General features: G+C 37.7%; 1 protein-coding gene across 5 annotated transcripts; it reads right to left on the bottom strand.

Annotated features, from left to right (window-relative positions):
* Positions 1–31: 31 nt before the first annotated feature.
* On the bottom strand, positions 32–16,646 carry LOC134517038 (pulmonary surfactant-associated protein A-like). 5 transcript variants are annotated; one of them, XR_010071536.1, is made up of 8 exons: positions 16,545–16,646; positions 9,155–9,320; positions 8,469–8,534; positions 7,551–7,628; positions 6,612–6,815; positions 1,734–1,858; positions 557–1,613; positions 32–66 (listed from the first exon to the last, which is right to left on the bottom strand). XR_010071536.1 is itself a non-coding variant. In XM_063338082.1 (5 exons), the coding sequence occupies exons 2-5, from the start codon at positions 9,303–9,305 to the stop codon at positions 6,439–6,441; spliced, it is 672 nt and encodes a 223-aa protein (XP_063194152.1). In that variant the 5' UTR covers positions 9,306–9,320; positions 16,545–16,646; the 3' UTR covers positions 6,254–6,438. The 5 variants fall into 5 exon arrangements, 2 of the variants coding, with proteins under 2 accessions (XP_063194152.1, XP_063194153.1); XR_010071537.1 differs by having other exon boundaries at positions 557–656; XR_010071538.1 differs by having other exon boundaries at positions 557–646.
* Positions 16,647–20,436: the final 3,790 nt, after the last annotated feature.

The following is a 20,436-nucleotide window of genomic DNA, read 5'->3' as shown; positions in this document are numbered from 1 at the left end:
AAACGAACAAGATGCGGTCACATCATCCTTGTGGTGTCAGGCCAGCATCCTGATGTTACAGCGAGACTAACAACCGAGTTCGCTGAGGAATAGGTGCTTTGAGATTAAATGTGGAACATGAGCAACATCCATATTAGTCTAAGATGCTACTGGATCTAAGCAAGCCTAGATGGCCTCCATAGGCACTTTGCACCTGTGCCCTGCACCTTCATACTTAGTTCAACAACTGATGTAGAGTCCTTTGTCGTTGGCGTTGTGCCCACAGAAGCCTGATTAATTCCTGCAGCATGTTTATTAAGTGCCCTGGAAAAGGCACCAATCCTGTGAAAAATAAATAAGCGGTACCCAGGTGCATGTACCTTGACAGAGGAGGGCTCTTTTAAATTTGCACGCATAACCTTTATTTAAAGTTTCTTGTTAAATTTCAAGGTTCTTAGCTTTTGAGTGTTTGACCTAATGCTTGTAACATTCTTTTGGCTGAGGTTTTCTAATTGTTTTATGGAAAAAAAACCCCAAAAAACAAACAGCCAACAGAGAACATGAGACAAGCCATTACCTGGGAGGTCCAGATGAGCCCTAGAAAAGGTCATTGGCAGAACCTGGGCCTTTGCATCTGTGGTGAGAACAACTAGCACTTCAACTGCATCTGGAAGAAACTGCAGGTTAGGCGAGTGTGAGAAGAGGATGAGGCTTGGCCTCCATTACTGGGTTTCACATGCTGACTTATGGCCTGGGAAACCAGCAGGGAGACAGAAGTTTTCTTTGTATAATAGACTGGTGAGAAGAGCTGATGTAGATTTGAAAAATTCTAAACTAAGAGGCTAGAAATTAAGCTAAAATAGATACTTAAAAATACTTACTTTTTTTCTACGCTTGTTTGATTGCCTAATAGAATATTCTATAAAACTATCATGATTTATAAACTACTTTCTGATCTTGCTTTGAGAAGCATATCACAGAGGCTCAACACGATTCAAGGATACGGATCTGATAATGAACGAACAGTTTTTGAGTATTGAGGCAACTTTCCTTGTTTCCACATCTATCATTAAGAGGTTTTATAATATAGTGCTAGTGAAACAAGTGAAGGATATTTTGAGAGTAGATTATGTTACACAATGTAGGTAGTAGGTAAATGCAAAACATACTAAGGACAAAAGTTGGTCAACACTGCTTTCTTACCTGCTTCAAGAAATACAGGCACAAGAGTTGAATTTCAGTTTATGAAAGTGGGTGTGTGTTCCGTCCCTCAGCCTGTTAGCCCTTCCTTTGTATGCTTATCCTCCTGAAAGTTGTTGTTTTTTTCCTTCATGGTGCTAGTCACACTGCAGATAACCTTGAAAATTCTTTTCTTATTATCTCAGTTTGTATTTAAGTGGCCTCAACCCCACTTATGTTTTCTGTTTATGTTGATTTTGTGCTGTTCTGCTATTGTTTCCATCCTACCTTGCTACCACCTTGTCCTGTGCTTTCTGCATTTGCTTTTCTCTCCCAAAGAATTCTCAGACTGTCCCCAGCAGCTCCCTTATGCCTGGGAATACCAGGAAGAGCACAGAGCATGCAGGACCCGGTGTCTTCCTTTCTCAGAGGAGGCTGAGGCTATTTTTGCTGAGCTTTAAAAACAGGAAGCAAAGAATACAGCAAGATATGGACACCTGCGATGGCAAACTTCAATATGGCTTTTTTTTTTTTAATTATGAGCAGCATTTTAGAGCAGAAAGTCTTAATTTTACCTGTAGACAGTGTGATCAATGCTTGTAAATGCTATCGCCACCTTGCTCCACTGACTTAAATCATGCATGAAGGATCCAAGTGGAGGTCACTAGATTTCTCTGATATGTCACCTGCTGCAACTCAGCTGAAAAACACAGAAAGAAATAGTTTTGTGTTTATAACAAATAGAAAGCAAGACAACGTCTTGTCTTTTGAATAGTTGTTAGTAGCAAAATAGTGGGAGAGAGAAAAAAAACGCTCATATGAACCAGATGAAACTATTATTTCATATATTCTGCAGTTATTCTCCATTACCTGCAGAAGGAGGTTAAATTGTTCACTACGGTCTTTACTACCATAATTACCATTGCTGCAGCCTCCTCAAGGGTTAAGGTTGCTGTACAGTTCCTTTTGGCTTCTGAGTCACAAGGGCAGAGATGGGTGAAAGTTTCATTTCAGATTTTACCTGGCATCACACCTGGCTTATCACCCTTGAGCCAAATTCTACAAAATCCTGGTTTCCTAACAGGGACTTCAAATCAAATCCAAGTCTCCTTATTGTTTTTAAAGGTGCTATTCTAACTTCCAAGCATCCTGTATTGATTGTGTTTTAAACCCAGGTATGTTTGTATAACTGCAGGTTAATATGATTTTATAACTGTACATTTCAACTCCTGATAACGAAAATCACTTGCAATCTGACACTCTTCAAGGTCCAGACAGACATGTCGTACCATTACACAACACTCCTAAGAACATTGTTTTCCTCTGGTTCATAAGAATTGTAATAGGGCCATTAGTCTTTCTACCGCTTCTCAGTGTGGTTTCAAAGCCAGCTAACAAATTTCCTGGTGGAAAATATTTCTTCTCCTATTTGTTCTTACTGTTCTTCTAAAGAAAAGCTGCAAATACATGTAAAATGTATGGTTAACCTTTATCCTGCTTTGTATTTGCAGCACTGCTAGGACATTGTGGCAGCAAGTACTGGTATTTTTCCGCCATGTATGTTTTTTTTCTCTCAAAGAGAACAGAGAAATAAATCATTCTTCTTTAAATTTGGCTTTGAAATTAAAAGAAATAAATAAAGGAGGCACTGGTCCCAATTTATACAAGATAAGGTAGCCCTGCCAGTTACTATGTTCACATAGAGTTGAATTTGAACTCCATTTTCCCAAGAACCATGGGGCTTAGGTTTTTAAATCAAATTTCTACAAAATCTGGAAGCCACAGAAAAATACTTAGTTCCTGTAATTGAAGGTCAATTTCTTTACATGTGGTAGGCATTGACAGGGGCAGGGGAGAGGTTTCTGAGTGCTCAAAATTGCTAATAATATTTCTAAGCTAAACACCTAATTAAATTATACAGTTATAAAAGAGGATATCACCCTAGACCAAAGAGAATTATCTCTGAAATCAATATCCATAATTTTTATGGCCAGACAAAACTCTCACTGTTAAATATACTGTAATAACAATTGTAGTAAATTTCTCCTATGTGACATGCAATCCATTTTCCTTCAGGAGGGACTGAATTTTTATGACCTTTTAACTTGTACTAAGATCTTAATTCTCAAAATTTGCTTTTATAGCATTTGAGAAGTAAGTTATTTTCTGAAGTAAAGACCTTACTGTTAGATTGCTTTTCTGTAGCAAAGTATTATAAATTAAGAAAAAAAGACAAACTTGGATAATGACTTGGGTCATTATTCACCAGGGATTATTTTTACTCATTGCATTTTTAAGGAAAGATTTTTATCAAAAATTATTTATCTTATTATAACAGAACAGAGAAACAATTTATTCTGTTTCTTCTTGCGCCTGACCTCTCTGTCCAATAAAAAAAATAAAATCCATTAACACATAAATGCAGAATATGGATCTTTCACAAAAAATAGACTGAAATGCTTGTAAGTGTCTTAAACAGCATTTGAGGGTTTAAATTGATAGGGTTATACACACAAAAAAAAAGCCATCTAAAAGAACAAAATAACAATTTCTGGATACTTTTCTATTCCTCTCTGGAACTGCAAAGAATAATCCAGTAACATTCTACTGAGTACGTACCTTCACCAGGATTTTAATTACCACATATGAATCCCATGAGATACAAGTGCATCTCAAACCTGTCTGTAGAATATTGCATTTATTAGGGAATTTTATTTCTTCCACATATGATGGTTGACATTGGACTTTTTTTTTTTTTTTTTCTCTGAAGTTCAAATTTAGGACATAAAAGTCCATGCAAAAGAAGGCAGACAGAGGTTTTTTTTTTTTATAAAGAAGCTAGGAAACTGGCAGATGTCCCCTTGATATCTTCAGTTTTATATGCGAGGCATAGTCAAGAGTTCTAATGCAGAACAAGGAGTGCTGCTTCAAAATGGTCTAAGGGGAAGGCTGGAGCATAGCAAGAGAAGAGCTGAGTAGGATGTTATGTGGAGATATTTTGTGAAAATAACTGAGGAGTTTCATTCAATTACTTGAAATGTTACAGATTTCAGTGCGAACCATAGAGGGGAAGGTGCTGCCTAGCAGTTCTTTGACTGGATCCAAGGAGTTTTTATTTTCAAGGAGTTTTTATTTTTAAGCAGCATGTATGTTTGATTTGTTTTGGTTTTTTTTCTAATGGTAATGGCTTAAGCAGAAAGAAATTGGACTCTTAGACCTACCTTAGATGTTTTGCTTATTGATGTAATAAAAATCAGCTTTTGATTGAGAAAATAATCTTATTTTCTTAATTGGGCAAAAAGCACCCAAGCGTCTTGAAGTCTAAATCTGTTTAGAGATTGGTGATACATTGTGTTAAGCCATTTGTAAGACTTTACATATTAAGGATTTTAACAAGAGATTTGTATAGTCATTTTGTAAACACAAATGTGGTGGAAATACACTGTTGATTAACTAAAGAAATAGGATGCTCTAAACCTAGGTGGAGATCTATGTAAATGAATATGTGAATTTGGTTCAGATAATAAAAGTTCATGTTATTTTTTTTTGGTCTTTCTCCAACATGATGCCTTCTTGTGCCAGGTAATCATCTTGCTCTAACAAAGAATCCGTACAGTTGAAAAATTCAAAAATTGCTAACAAGGTTTACTCATTAAAATACTAATAATTACAACACAAGAGGCAGAGGTAGTTTTAAGCAAACCTTCAACTCTTTCTAGCAGATTTAGTGCAGCTGGTCAGAGCTAAGCCTCGGAAAATTAAAAAGTATCAGTTTAGCCTTATCTTTTCTCAAAGTAACCTGAGAGTCAGAATTTTTGTCATGGCATGTTCTATTTGAACATGGTCACATTTGAAATTTTTGGCTAAAATGGGATCATTGTCATAGGTTTCCAAGGAAGCTATTCTGTAAAGTGGGTTCACACTTTAGAATCTATCCAATGTGGTACTGGGTCTACTTTTCCCATTTCAAAGTCCCTGTCCACTCTCAGATCAGCTGGAGTGCTGTATGCGATGCTGGACACAAATCCTCCACTGCCAAAAGCGTCCCCTTATCTCCTCTGTCTGAAGACAGTAAAGCTTTCCTACTTGACAGGCCTTGTGGGACAAGGGACAACACTGCTCAGAGTCAAGTCCAGGTTCCTATGGGCTCCCTGCACAGAGCCAAATGTAGGGGTGGAGGAGAAGATGAAGCAAAACTGTTTCTGCATGTATTTTAATAACACTGCTTCCTTTTTTTTTTCTTTTTTTTTCCCCCCCCTCAGGTGGTGTGAAAATGATAATGGATGGACCCAGGACTTCCTCACTGCAAGGTAAGTGTGTGAGAATTGGCTACTTATGGTACATTACTGAGCACCCACTGCTTGCCAGCTTCCCAAACTGAGTAGCGGTGAAAATACTTTGTGAAAAGATGCTTCTTGCTTCTAGCAGCTTTGAGTCATGGTCTGACTGTGCGGTTGCTTGGCATGACATCAGCAGAGAAATAGTTTGTGTTTGAACTGATTGAACTTCCAATCTTACCTGCTCCCCAAAATAGTATGGCATTGTTTAGTGGTTTAGGAGAAGACAGGTGGCCTTCTACACTGCAATAGTCATAGTTTTATGAAAGAATGCAGTGTTCTAGCAACAAAATGGAATCTTTAGTATTTTATACATGTATTTCTATGTCTACATGGATCTAATGCGATGTTTATCTGTTTTATAGAGAGTAGCTTCTGAAACTAAGAAAATTAATTGTAGCTGGTACTGTTAATATTTTTATAAAACAAAAGTGAAATATGGATGCCGAATGACTCTGTGCATGCTTCAATATGAGACAATACAAGCCAGATAGTACAAAGAGACATACAGAACCTGAGATCATAATTGCTTCAGTGAAGTCAACCTCTGCACGTCTCTTTTAAGGCAGATACTATTAAACGCTAGGAAATGCATCCAATATGAAGCCATGGGCAATTTTAACTTCAGACTTTTCTAATATCCCAAATCAAACCTTGGAATTCTCCTCAAATCTTCAGAAAAGCACAGTGCACAGAGACGGTCTGCCATGAAAAATTGATCCTGAGCTATTTCCAATCCTCCAAAAGAGATAAACACGTCAGATGAGGCACATTTTAATTAAGTTAATCACCTACTACATTTGGCATTTTCTTAACAACAAAAAATACCATACTATGATTAATTTTAGGTTTTCCAACATAGAATAATTGCAGATATTGCATAAACTTGAAACACAAGATATTTCATTGTCTCCATACTCTGAGGTGGCTGAAAGGCCATTCTTTAAAATTCACAAATTGTGAGGCGATACAGGTTGCATTTTTTGTCATTCCAGCTCCCATCAGTGTACATCTCCACACATTTTTCTGTCCCTTTGCCGTTAGGCTCATATTGGTGCCACTTGGTATAATTCAGAGGCATGCCATTTATATACTTAAATTGACCTGAAGTCTCACCCTCTTTAATGCCCAAGTAAGCATATTGGTTATACTGTTGTACAATGCTCAAAATAGCTTTATTCTCCTCTTCATTCATGGGACTTGCAATAGTTCCTCCAGCCTCTTCACAGGATTTTACTGCAGATCCAAAATCCACTTTCTTCCCATTGCTGGCAAATATTTTCTCTCCTACTTCTCTTATTTTCCCATTCAAAGCAAGCACTGAAACATGGAAAGAAAAAGCCTAGTTAGGTTTTTTAATTTCTTATGGCATATATTGATGAGGATGCAAAGCAAGAGGAATCAAGAGATGTGGAGAAAATTAAAAGTTGTAGGAGGAACAGAGGTCAAGAATGAGAGTAAAGAATGAAGAGGAATAAAGATCTTCAAAATTTTACCAGTTCATGAAGTATATTGTTGTGCTGTTTGTGACCATCTGTTATCGTCTTCTCCAAGACAAGGATGCCCCACTAACATTTGCTACATACACTGTCAGCCCTGTTATATTGAGTGTAGTCTCTAAAGAGGATCAATCTGCTCCAAATTTGAGCAAGTGAAACAGAAAAATGATAACTTTTGTGAATTCCTTCTCAGTACAAAAACAATTTACCGCCTTTAACAATCTGGCTGCTGATAGATAAAAATGCTAGCATAGTGGTGCAAAGCTGAGGAATTCCCAAGAATCCATGTGGAAAGCGCAACATCAGTTAGAACAATTTTTTTTTTTTAATAACTCAAATTTAAATAAATGCACATTAGTGATCCTGTGAGAAATATGCTTCTCCAGGAAAAGTGAGCCCTGATGCTCCCCTGCTTTGGATGAGAAAATGGAGTTTTGGGATATAGTACCACTTTCAAGTGAGATTTCTTTCCTGCAAGTCATGACTCTATATTTAATTTTGCCTAGTGCACTTAAAACTGATTGTGAGCTGAAAAAGTAAAAATGGGAAAAATTACCGCCTTCAAGTCTGCAAAGTCGGTGTTTCAAATTTACTAAAACATTGTGGAGTTCAGTGTCCAGCGAATCAGGTAGACCTACAGAGATAAAAACAAAAGTTATACAATCAAGCAAAACTAGGCTGTGTCGATAGGAATAATTCCTTGGATAAAACTAATCATTTTCCAAAACTAACTAGCATGCAATCTATTTTTTTAAGATTATCTGGTGTAAAATAAGTATTTTTGCAGTATTTTTCCATGCTATTGTTAACCTATATTAAAGCAAACAAACAAAAACCTCCAACCCTCTGAAATGCTGACAATGACCCTCTGCACAGAAGAAAATGATTTTTTCTAGTTTGTAGCCTTATGTTTATCATGTCTGTGAAAGCAGCTTTGCCACAAAGAATTTGTTTCATTCTAATAATTGTTAGTGAAAAGGCACAAGGGAGATTTTGGGGAGGGAACAGTTTTATGGCACCATGCCATTTTCATTTTTATCTTCTGGGTGGATGCTTTGTGTTTTTTAGTGGGATCTGATTTTAACAGAAACCATAAACACTGGTATAGGAGGGTTTCTGCATAGATTGTGTGTAATAGAGTCCAGCGAGCTCTGCTTGATAAAGATGTGAACGCACTGTAAATGTAGATGCTTTTTTCATACTAATTTCCATGAGTAACAAAGTCCCACATGTAGAATAAAGTTACTAGTGTGTTCCCATTATTTACAACTAAAACAAATGGCAATGTAGGAGCACAAAATATCACTGCATCTCCCTTTCTCCGAGTTGCAATGTTGCAACTCTTACTGCACTTCACAGTCATTAAAATACACATTTGACTCAATAGAGAGAGTCTATTTGACTGACAGAACATTACATGGACATCAGCCTCTTTCACATGGTGGTCCAATATCCCCTTTTTCTCCTTTCTCACCTTGCAGATAAGGGAGAATATCTCTTCCAGGAGGCCCCAACAGGCTTCCAGAGGGTCCTATGAGACCTGGAAAAGATAAGCATAATTTCCTTTCAAATGTATGCATATTCTGGGAGCTTCAGGATGAAACAGAACTTAATCTCAAACTGGAACGTGTTGTATCTGTGGATAATTTTAGCTGTGATGTAGCCTTGGTAATGGACCTGGAGAAAGCATTTCTACATTGAAAGAAAATTACATAGGGCAAAGTGTGTTCCTCACCAGAATAATTTTTCAGATACCATCTTTGAATACTAGAGGAATGTGCCAGAAGCCTTTTAATTACACTTGTAAATACTGGAATAACATTTTCTTCGTACTAAAGAGAAAGAAAAGCTTCTGCTGTGAAAGCAGCAATTCTCTTTGGAAAGTCAATGGAATAGCACAACAAAGATATATATATATATATATATATAAAAATAAAAATATTTATACATTTAAGTATTGATAACCTGTTAATTTCCCCTCTTCTCCCAGAGGAGAGAGGAAGCCTATCTTTTAGGAAAAAAAATTAAAGCTACTATTTCCTCCATTCAGTTTTCCCTCCTCTGCTTAACGCAGAGGGCACATGTCCTTCTATGTTAATTGTTTTTATTCATGCAGCCTTCATGAAAAGGATCTGTTGCAAAATAGGGAAGTTGAATTACCTGGTAGGCGTGCTTGTCCTTTCAGATCATCTCCTCCAGGCAGTCCAGGGACACCAGGGAGCCCAGGAACTTCTGGACATTTAGGCAGCGCACGGCAAGTCACTAGCAAAGCAGCTACTGCCATGAGCATGTAGGATGAGTAAGACAACATGATTGCTCAGGCCAGCTGTAAGAAAACCCACGTATTTGTCAGTTAGTGATTCTGTTAGAAGTTGTAGGTGTTGGCTTATATAATTGAACAACTTCCCCCCTTTCCCTTCTTGTAATTTACATTCTTGTTTAAATAAAGTCTATAGTTTAGGTCTAAGAGATTTCCCAGATTTATTCTGCTACCGTTGCATAGCTTATACACAAAACTGCTTCGACTGATGGAGATTGGTATGCTCATTACAGAATGACAGCTACACATTTGGGAGTAGTGAAGACAAATCATCCTTTTTGCTATCACTGACTATTTGTTGGATTAATCCTGGAGAAGTGATGGGCTCAGATGTAACTGATCACGCTTAAGCCATTAGTTGTCTGTAAGGGCTATAATCACTCCATGAAACATAGATGCATATGCTACCAACCTGAAAGGCACAATCTGTTACAGTGGTTGTTGTGATGGTTTGGAGCTAGTTAGCAATCTCTATAAGCACACTACTATTTAAGTACATTTATTTCAAATAAGCAGACTGATAGAGTGTTTTACACATGGGCAAATTTCTATAGCTCAATTGACCTTCCTATCTTGTTTTGAACAGAGTTCTACAAGCTTGAAAATGTCAGAGTTAGTCTTGTAGAAAACGCATTTTTGATGGTTGGCAATAGGCCTATTCATCTTATTTTATCTGTTCAGATACAACATTAAGTAGGGTTATAATCTCAATGCTGAGATATCATGACTAAAAAGCACTCTGAAACTATAGATCATGGGTTTATGGGTTTACAAAGCAGCTAGTGGGTATGAAGCATTGGTAACCCAGTGGGGTTATAAAACCTGAACTCATGGACCATAAGACACTATGGCATGGAGATATCCAGTTATTGGCATCATTCACTTAAAATAATCAGAGAGATAAAGAAAGCTTCAAGATGCCAGAATGGGTATCCCTTTCTAATGAGATGACCCTGATGGGTTGACTCTCATACGAAGCATACAACTTCATACCCATGACTTCACTTTTCTTTTGGCATGAATTAGAGAGGATCACGTGCTGTACTCTCTTAAAAATGTCCATCCTTAAAAAAAATTCAGAACTGACAAGATCATTTAATTGACACATAATGATACCAGTTTATTATTATTACCATTTATTAAATGGATACACTAAAACTGGTCTGAGCTTTAAAAAAAAAAATTATTGTTTACATCTTTGAGACTGACTATCATAGGAGGCTTTTGATATTCTGCTAAATCTGCATCAATACCAACTATTTTTAAGGGCAAAGTTCACCTGTTTTCCCAGAGGAATGTCTCATCAAAATCATTCAATGGTACATACCTTTGAACATAAGAATATTCAATTATGTCATAAATTTCAGCATTTTGCTGCATATAGAATCTGTTTAAGTAATAGCATTGTCTATTCCTCAGGGTTGAGAACTTCCATTTTAACAAGTGGAAATTTCAAATGTGCCTGAGAACACACATGCTGTATTAAAAGTGCTGTTGAGTTTCATGTGTGAATCTGAATTGTCTAAGGTTGTTTACCTTTTACTATATTGAAGGCTAGCAGACACCTCTGACAATGCTGGCCAATGACTCAGAGAGCAGATTGTTAAAGTCTCTAACAGAAACCTACCTTAGGTAGCTAGCAATATGTACATCCCTGAGATAAGGCAATGCAATTACAACAGGTATTCTTCGTCTGGTACTGATCATTCAGGGAATTACATTTGAATGGACTACTGCATCCAGCTCATAATTGGATTATGATGCAGAGTCAGAGTCCTGATCAGTTATATAGCAAAATGGAAAAAACGGCTCTTCACTTTTAATCCACTTTTAATGACCTTCATCAGTCATTACAATCTGGTGTCCTTCAGGCGTCTCCTCATCTACTAAAATTGCTAATATAAGCACAGTAAAAAAAAATACTAATAAAGGAAAACTTAATTTTAAAATGTAAATATGACCACGGAAATGAAAAGGAACAGGTTTGCCTTCTAGCTGAAGTTCCTTATGATTTATTAAAAGGAAATTCAACTTACCCTTCTGCTTCAAAGCGAAATGAAAGAGCAGGTCAGACAAGTCCCCTTTATACAGTGTCGTGTTTGTTAAATGACACCGCTGAAGTGGAGACTGGATAATGAGGGCATGAATGAGCGTTTTTAGTTTTGCTTACACACTTGTAATGCAAATAGTGAGAACAATTCTAGGAGCTGAGAAATTTCTTTTTCTTTTATAGGAATAGAAAGCCAAAGTTGGAGAAAAAACAATCTAGAACTAACAGATAACTCCAGATTTGTAGACACATACAAAATGTATAAAAATTTAAAGAAACTTGCGGTAATTCCAAGTGATGTAACAATTTTTTCTTGTTTTAAAAAACAAAACTGGCCTATGACCACAAGTGGCTTTTGTAGAAGGAAAGGTGCTCTTGTTCATTACAGAAGCATGTTACCTTCCATATAGAGTCTGACCTGATAATCAGAATTATTTTTTCCCATCTCTGTATCTGATGTATTTACCTTACCTTAATATAATTTTCTAGCTGTGTGCACACTCAATGTTTCTGGGAGCATCTGGTCTCTTTTGCATGTAGAGTATAGCTCTATAGCTCCTCACTTGGTCAGAGATGGATCCTCGAAAAATCCGTATACGTGCACAAAATCTTCAAGGGGACGACATTTTCAAGTGAAAAAGAAAACAGAGGTTTTGGTCCTCTGATTTCCCAGCATTCCCAGGGATCTTGTGAGTAAACTCTTCCTGGTTCTGATGCCTTCTACTGTAAGGACATTTATGTTTGATCCTAGCTGAGGTTTGTTTTCTGAACCTCAGCAAGCCAATACATCAGTCCCTCACATGTAAGACAGCAATACCTCTGCTTCACAGCTTTTCTTTGTTTTGCCAGTTTACAGTGTGGTCTCTTAAGGACAGAATTGTTTCTACTTTTCATTTGCATTTTACCAAAACTACCTAAGGTTTGTCATGATGCCTAACTGTAGCGTCTTTCTACCTAGCAAAATTCACAGCTGCAAGCTAACATATTTAGGCTCCTTGCTCAACAGAGAGAGATGTCTAATACCAACTGTCTGTCCTAGCCAAAATAAAATACCAAAAGAGAAGATATATCTAGGATCCCCTTTAGAAATAACTTAGTCACTTAAATCCACTTCCATTCACAACTGAGAGCCTTGTCCTGCAGTTAAAACCACTCAACATGGTCTGTCCTCCCTTGCACACACACAAAAATATGGCAAATTGAAGATATATCAGTGTCCTTTTTAGCAAATAATCAATTAACACTCACAAATGTATGTTATAAACAAACTATCTTCAAGTCCTTCCTCTAGCTGATATGCAGCAAAGCTTTGAACACAGGTTAGTCGTTTTACAAAACCTCTATCCCACTAGTTGAAGCTATTTCCTTCTGTAGTCCAAATGAGGTAGATAAAAAGAACTGGTGTTAAATGTATAAGATGTGGATTAGATAGTACCTGGTAGGTAAAATACCAGGCAATTCAACACAATCAAGACATGAATAATTCTGTTTCTGAATGGCAACAGACCTCTGGGGTACCCACAGCTCTAAGAAATTTCTGCAGTTGCAACATAAAATGGAACTTAATGGGTCCAGATTTTGGGAAGCAACATTTAAAATTATTAGGTGCTCAAGTTCTTGGGAATCTAACTTGCTGGAACATAATCTTATACAGATTCGGTTTCTAGGCCACTCTACAACAGTTGTAATGGTTAATACTGTTCTGTGATATCACTGCCCATATGCATCCTCCCCACACAATGCACGCAACTTTAATACAAGAGTAACACTATGAATCTTTGCAGATTTGTACTGTTTCTTCCACCTAACACAGTTCATACTTAAAAATAAATAAATACATAATTAAATGGAAAGAGTAATCAGAGAAGTCAGTAAAGCCCCACTAGCTACACACTATCTCTGTCCAATTCAGGAAAGTGTGACATGAGCAAAACACGGCTGATAAAGGCTTAAGATGTATAAAAGTGTTATAAATTATTATCTGTTACCAAACTTTCAAAGAAACATACATTTGATAGCAGTTATTCTCCCATGACTCAGATTATACTTACACAATGGAAGCTGATAAGAAATTTAAAACGTGGTCCAACATGAGAGATTACTTAGTCATTAGATTTACTTTCCTTAGTTAAGTGGCAGATAATTAGGGAAAACAAATATACTAGAATAAGAAAGAAAGTAAGTAAATATTTTTTCTGCAACCTGGCGTTGCTGTAGAATAGCTATCAGGCTTGGTATTCTGAGATTTACAGGTAAACTTGTGTGGTAATGGCTGAAGATCTTTAGCTGGGCTACACGCACAAAACCCAGCCAGGGAACTCTAATGGTTTCAGTGGGCCCCAGATACTGCATTCTTCTTTCTGTCCTTAAGCAGAACAAAAACATTCCTTCTGATGTCCCCTAATGTATTAAATATGTTGTGTCGTTAATGCCAGCAAATTAAACCCAAACCCCACAATGGCCTGCTCAAGTATCAGCAAAGGAGAACTTGGAAAAAAAACAGAATCTGATTTTCAAAGATGCCATGTACCCATAAAGACTGCTTCTTTATATAGCAGCTGTGCACGCTACCCTCAAAAAAGTCATTTGAAAACTAATAACTGCCAAGGTGGTTTCAAAACCAGAACCGATTTTATATAGCCTTCAAAGCTCTATTTTTCAGAAACAAGGTGAACTCTCCATTTTGCTCAGCACACTGTTTTGAAATGAGCTGATTACGAAAAACCTTAACATAGCCCAAACTGCATAAAGCTATTTCACTCTTTCACGTAAAATGCAGTGCTATACAGCCACATTAGTTTATTTTAGCAATCTGTGAGACATTAATCTTAAATGTGTCACTGTGCTGCAAGTTCCTGATATCAGCTCTCTGAGCTTGTCCTTGGCACAGCATCTGTGTGGTAAGCAGGTGTGGTCAATTCTCCATCTTTACCTTGTTCAAAACAACATTTTTTTTTTTATATTTGCCTAGTATTTCCACTGTAATCCATTTGCTCTGCTGCTACAGATCTTAAAATCACCCCAACTTAGGTGCCTATAGTCAGTTCTAAGAAGACTCACTGGCATCAGCTTAAGCCCTCATCAGAAATACAGGGAACAAAACATACATCGCTTATTAAGTAATGAAACGATACAATGGGTAAAGTGCTGCCTCCTCCCCACCTGTGGTTTAACTTTATTGAGACAAATCCAAACAACAAATATGGGAAGGTCAACGGTTCCCCTGCCTCTGTAAAAGAAGAAACACTGAAAAAAAATCATTTTTATGCTAGTTTACTGTGCATTGATGCAGGAATAGGATGAAAAATATAGAGTATGGTACCTTACTACACTGCTAATACTGAAATAATACAAGTTCTGCTGTGGGTAGGTCTTAAAATTTGTATTATTGCTGTAAGTACAGCACACTAGACTTATGCCACTTTAACTTGAGGATAAGCATACTGCAGGAAGAACGTAATTGCTGATGAGACATATTTATGAACAAACATGGTATCAGTGACATGCTGTCAGCTTAATAATACACTGTTATTTAGGGGAATGGATCAGGGCAGAGATTTCTAGGTTTAAGTGTAAACAGGTAGATGGAGGAGAAGAAGGAATGCTGAACATAGATGACAAGGTTCCTAAAGAGAGGGCAGCAGAGATAGGGAACAGAGCTTGGAGTAGCGTATTTTAAACAGCTGGCTCCACCAGACGGTACTGAACAGCCCTTGCATAGAATTGTGCTTGCAAAGTACAAAAAACACAAGCTTAGGGGAAAAAAAAAAAGGAAAAAGGGCCCTTATGCAATGAAATAATAATAAAAAAACCCCTCACATCCCTTTCAATCTATATTCCATTCTAGGAAAAACAAATGCAAACTATACTATCAAGAAAAGGGGTGATCAGTTTTTTCAGAGCTTTTGTTAAAAAAACAGGCATAAGTCTCTCCCACCAAAGACTTATAACCTTAGAACTATGTTAACAGAAGAACTACTTGTCCTTTGTTTTCAGATTATATCTGATTTCCTCTTTCTCATAAACTTGAAGTAACTGAATTCAATTACAGATCTGTACTCAGCATACTACAGGACATCAGCAAAGCATCCCCTTGGATTATATGAAAATGGTGACAAATGACTTGACAAGTCATTTTGACTAAGCCATTATTTCTATGTCTTGAAAAAAAAATGAGAGAAAAATGAACTAGAGCACATTAAAATAAAGGCAGGAAGCAGCTCCTGCTTTGACGTAACATGGCAGATTTTTAGACACCGCCTTCTTCCTTCAGGCAGGACAAGTATTCTCATTTCCTCCCTTCCCATATTGTCTGTCCAGGTTTAGTAAAAATTTAACCATACCGTAGTCAGCTTCTGTCTTCTCCTTTTAGAAACAAACAGAAACCCATAAATAATCTCATTCTAACCTCACAACCTAAGAATGATTTCCAGAAGGTCTGTATCTTACCTGTTTCACAGCTAGAGAAACTAAAGTTTAGAGAGATGCTATCCCTAGGATCATTGCGGAAGCCCGTTTTTTTCCAAAGCATCTATTCACTTTTCTGTCCTGTAGGCCTGTATCGACTCTGTAATTCCTCCTTGTACCTCCCACACTAAGCACGTAGCCCTCTATGGGAATACTACACAGCAGTATGGGAGATGATTCCTAATTCTTGGTCAACAACACAACAAAATCACCCACTGCAGCATCAATTAGTGGTATCATAATGGAGAAAATATTACCTTTTTTTTTACTGGAAATAGTGCAAAGAGTAATCATTGAGGTGTCCTGCTGCATTGTGTTCCCATGGAGATGAACTGTACTGCGTGCCTCCTATCAAAAGTGGTAATAGGAAGCAATTTATGCTTGAACAGCCACTGGCCAACATTGCCTTGGAAACATATGCTTGTAATTTCTATCTTGCCCTTATAAACAGCCACCTGGCCCTTGTTATCAATTTAAAATAAAGATAATCTAGCCTGCAGACAGCAAAAAAAAATCCTGCTGAACTGCGATTACGTTGTTATTGCTGGGAAATGGCCCATCTAATGTCTCACTGATAAGTGTTACAACATATATATCCAAAAAGCATTGTCAACATTTTATTTGCAACTGAAATTCAAAGTCCTTGGGATAAACTTGCTATTGAAAACACATGGCAGAAAATACAATGTTACAGATGAAAATAATAAACTCACCAAGCTGCTGTTAAGGTCTGGTGGTCACAGTAGAATGAAGCTGCTTTGCATCTTACTGAAGGGACCCCAATTGGCAATGAATTCCCACGAAACACCACATAGCGTGGTTGTCATTGCTGTTATGAGCTGAAAATTAAGACAATAGGTATTACAGAATTTCATTTTGCACAGAACTTTTCAGGAGATTGAACACAAAATTCTGCATGTTTTAGCTGGTTGTGTTGTTTGAAGCATATGGTATTTAATATACTGAATCTGTTTCTTTTGTAATGGCACATTTTTAGATTCTAATTAGTGCAAAAGTATAGGGTAACACTTTATATCTCTTTGGTAGCAGATAAGATATTAAGGTACTTTATTATTTCAGTTTCCGTGCAAAGCAGAGCTCCTGAGCAGCTGAGTGGGCTGGTGCAGCGCATCCATCCAGCTCCTGCAACTCAGCGTGGTGCCTTTGTGCTTCCCCTCCAGAGGGGAGGATCTCGCTCCCCAGGGGCAGGGGGGATCGGGCAGCAGCAAGCGGTGCTGCGGGGCCCCAGCCCTCCCTGTGCTCCGCGGCTGCATCCCGCTCTTCCTTACAGCAGCAGCCTAACGCAGCGCAGGCATGTGGCCCTTCCTACAGCCACTGCAGCCCGTAAATCCCCGTCAGCTTCAAACCAGCCATGGCGGGCATTGCCGGCAGGACAGCAGGGCGCTGAGATGCCAAGGAAAGGCCATAGGCTGAAGTGCCCAAGCAAGTAGATTAATCTCCTTACCTTTTGTTGATACCTGAGCTGACGTGACACTATACAAGGTGCAGTTATTGCAGAGGCTTCAGTGTAGAAATGTTCTTGGAAGATTCCTGTAAGGGCCAAAGAGAAAAAAAAGGCTCAGCTACATACATATATTTATTAAAACCCTTTTCCTTTTAGCCTGAGCATTCCCTGACTGCAGCTGGGCATCCAGAACAGAATATTCTGGAGTCTTAATGCTAAAGAGAGTTATTTTTTAGTTTTCTGCAGTAGATTTGTTTATTACTAGGTTAAAGTGGTATTTCGAAAGATACTTATAGTTTTACTTTTTAATTTACTCTTTAATTACAAACCAGTTTCCTTGCTGAGTTCTCTGGAAGACTTTGCAAGAAAATAAACACAGCTTGTCAAAATTGTTTGGATTTTTATATATAGTGAGACACAACCAAAACTATTCATCTACTAACGGAGATAATAAAGAGGAATTGGAGGTAAATTTTACTTCATAATTAGCAATTGGGTAAATAGGTTAAAATTGAGAGGATTCTCTCAACAGAAGTATAACTTACATCAAACCAAAATGGCTTTATTTGCAACACTTGTTGCATTGATTCAGCATATACTTTTTTGAGATTCTCCCTGAGGAATAAGGACTCATGTTTTCATCATCTTGATACAGTAAAAATGGCAAGATTTGAGCACAGAAATTCTTCGCATACAAAATAAAAGCTTAAAGCCCATGTCTGGTGCCCTAATTAAAAGTATGACCTCTCCCTGCAAACATGTGGCATGTTTATATCCTTAGATTATCATTGCTAAAACTACACCCCTGTTATACCATTTTGCTTGTTATTATTACAATTTGGGCTAAACAAGTCTCTCTTGTTCTGATTATAAGATATGAAAACTGATACCCAGAACTGGAAAGATTAGCACAATAAACCACATATATTAATTCATTTGTGAGGATTAGAAGACTGCTACAATGTAACTGAAATTGAAGCAGCTGAATCTGTGGCATTTTAAAAAGCACTGCAATACCCAATAGTAATTTTTCCTTGTTTCTTTCTTCGAAGTAAAATATCCACATGGAACAGAACAGAACAGCAGCAAGTTCTTTAATTTTTTACTTTTTAACCAGTAAAGAGTTTTTTTGTTCTGAACAGAATGATTCAGGGAACACTACATATTAAGGTAGGAATATGCAACTCCCTTTGAGTCTAAAACATAACACCTGCACTTCTAAAAACTAATTTCCAGTGACCTTCAAAGGGAATTTGGTACTTAATTTCCCTTTGGAAACTTTCTTAGGCGCATAAAATGTTGAGGAGAAAGATGAAAACCAGTGAGGAATGGGAGAACTTGGAGAAAGAAGGTCTGGGATATCCCTGGGAGGAAATTCTTCCCTCTAATTGGATATCGAGAGGCAAAAAGCTGGGCAATTCAGGCTTTAGTTAGGATAACAGCGCTGGTAGCGTTTTCCTTATGCCAAGGCACCAGACACTGCAACCTGTAGTGCAAGTTGCACAAAGAAACACACTCACATCTGTTTCCTTTCAACTCCGCAGTGCGTTTCCTTTTTTAGCTAGCTAATTAAAGCCCCTTGGAGTTCATCTAGTAGAGTAAAAAAAAAAAAAAAAAAAGGAACAGATGAAGACCCAGAGAAATAGAATGAAAACAGAAGGCAATGAACAGAGAGCCCTCCAACCTGAGTCTCTCTGGAGAGACTGGGAGATCTTGAATATTGCTCGAGGCCAGAATGATTCAAACTAAAACTGTTTAGTAGGTTATTAAAACACAGCAGACTCAGTTTGCATGACAAATCAGCGAGAATGTTTAATAACCCTGGGAAATGTAATAACCGTGGATGTCAACTACTTAACTAATAAAATATAAATTTGTTATTCCATGGGGGTCGCTCCTTACAGCCTTTATAGCAGCTTTATATGCAGTTTTGAAGCTGAAACATTATTTTTCTTAGTAAGACAAGAGAAACTTGAAAAAATTATAAATAACCATTTTAGCTACCTGATGAATTTTTATTTATTTATTTATTTATGTATGTATACTTACATTTGGTTTGGCATTCACTACTCTGATTCAAGGAACCGTTCTTGGGGGTTGGTATGCAGAAATCTAGCCCTTGTACGCTCAAGCAGCTCACTGCCTAGTTATTCCTGATTAAGGAGCAGCTGTCCTGTTCTTAGTGAGGCAATCTGGACTACAGCCTGGCCTGGAGATTTCAGATCCATTCTGCTAAACATGGCAAATATATGCATAGCTGTACAGTGGCTATGTGTGTCTCCATATCTTTTCCACCCAAAATGCAAAAGCACAAACAGCAGCTTCTGTTCATTTTGTCTTGGTCCCACCGTATGTATGTACCATGCAACTACATAGCCATTGTCTCGTTCAAATATTGTCTTCACAGAAGTGACTACGCAAGCTGGTACAGATCGCTGGCCTATCCATACTATTCTGGAAATATAAACAGCAGCACATCTATGGGGGTGCCCAACAAAATGTTGACTGTTTTTTTATTTTTCATTTTATCAGGGACACAAACTTCCAAACAAATACTGAACTAGAACAAGCCTTTTCACATTGGTGTAGCTCACATGACACAGGTACAGTGAAGTTTACCTAAAGGTCTAGACCAATAGCCTCAGATAAGTATGCAAGTATGCTAAATCACTGCAGCAGCTGCTGTGCTGCTAATAACATTTTCCTTTTCCTGCCTTTCTCCCATCTCCCAAGTCCCCCAGTGGTTTCTCACATATATCACCAGTCATATACTTACCTGTTCTCTGAATATTCCTATCTATGTTCATGAGACAGAAGAAGATTGTAGCATTCCCTCTATAAAAGCGGGCTGTGATACCTTATAAACTTCTAGTTTGTGAGGGAATGGACTGTGACAGAGACCCGCCTGCAACATCAGCAGCTGGCAGGCAGGAATACGCTTGTTCATCAGGAGTGGGAATCGACACAAGAGCGCTTCGAATATGCTTATTTTTTAAGCGATCTCATTACTTGTCTGTCTTACCAGACTGTCTCAGGGGTTCAAGCTAGAAAATAAGTGTAGCACAGGTTTTTCCTAACTGTGCCTTTTCAGAGGTGTGCTCAGCCCTGTGCAGAGCCCATCCTGCTGAGCACACGGAATG

This window comes from Chroicocephalus ridibundus, chromosome 6 (assembly GCF_963924245.1).
Source record: "Chroicocephalus ridibundus chromosome 6, bChrRid1.1, whole genome shotgun sequence".
In the NCBI taxonomy this organism is placed as follows: Eukaryota; Metazoa; Chordata; class Aves; order Charadriiformes; family Laridae; genus Chroicocephalus; species Chroicocephalus ridibundus.
Note: the sequence above shows the minus strand (reverse complement) of the source record. Positions and strands in the feature narration are given on the sequence as shown.

Coding starts and splice junctions, on each gene's coding strand:
- LOC134517038 (XM_063338082.1), bottom strand. CDS start 9,305: ATGTTGTCTTACTCATCCTACATGCTCATGGCAGTAGCTGCTTTGCTA. Junction 7,629..8,468: donor TATTCTCCCTTATCTGCAAG/GTGAGAAAGGAG, acceptor TTATCTCTGTAG/GTCTACCTGATTCGCTGGAC. Junction 6,816..7,550: donor ACTTTGCAGACTTGAAGGCG/GTAATTTTTCCC, acceptor TCCATGTTTCAG/TGCTTGCTTTGAATGGGAAA.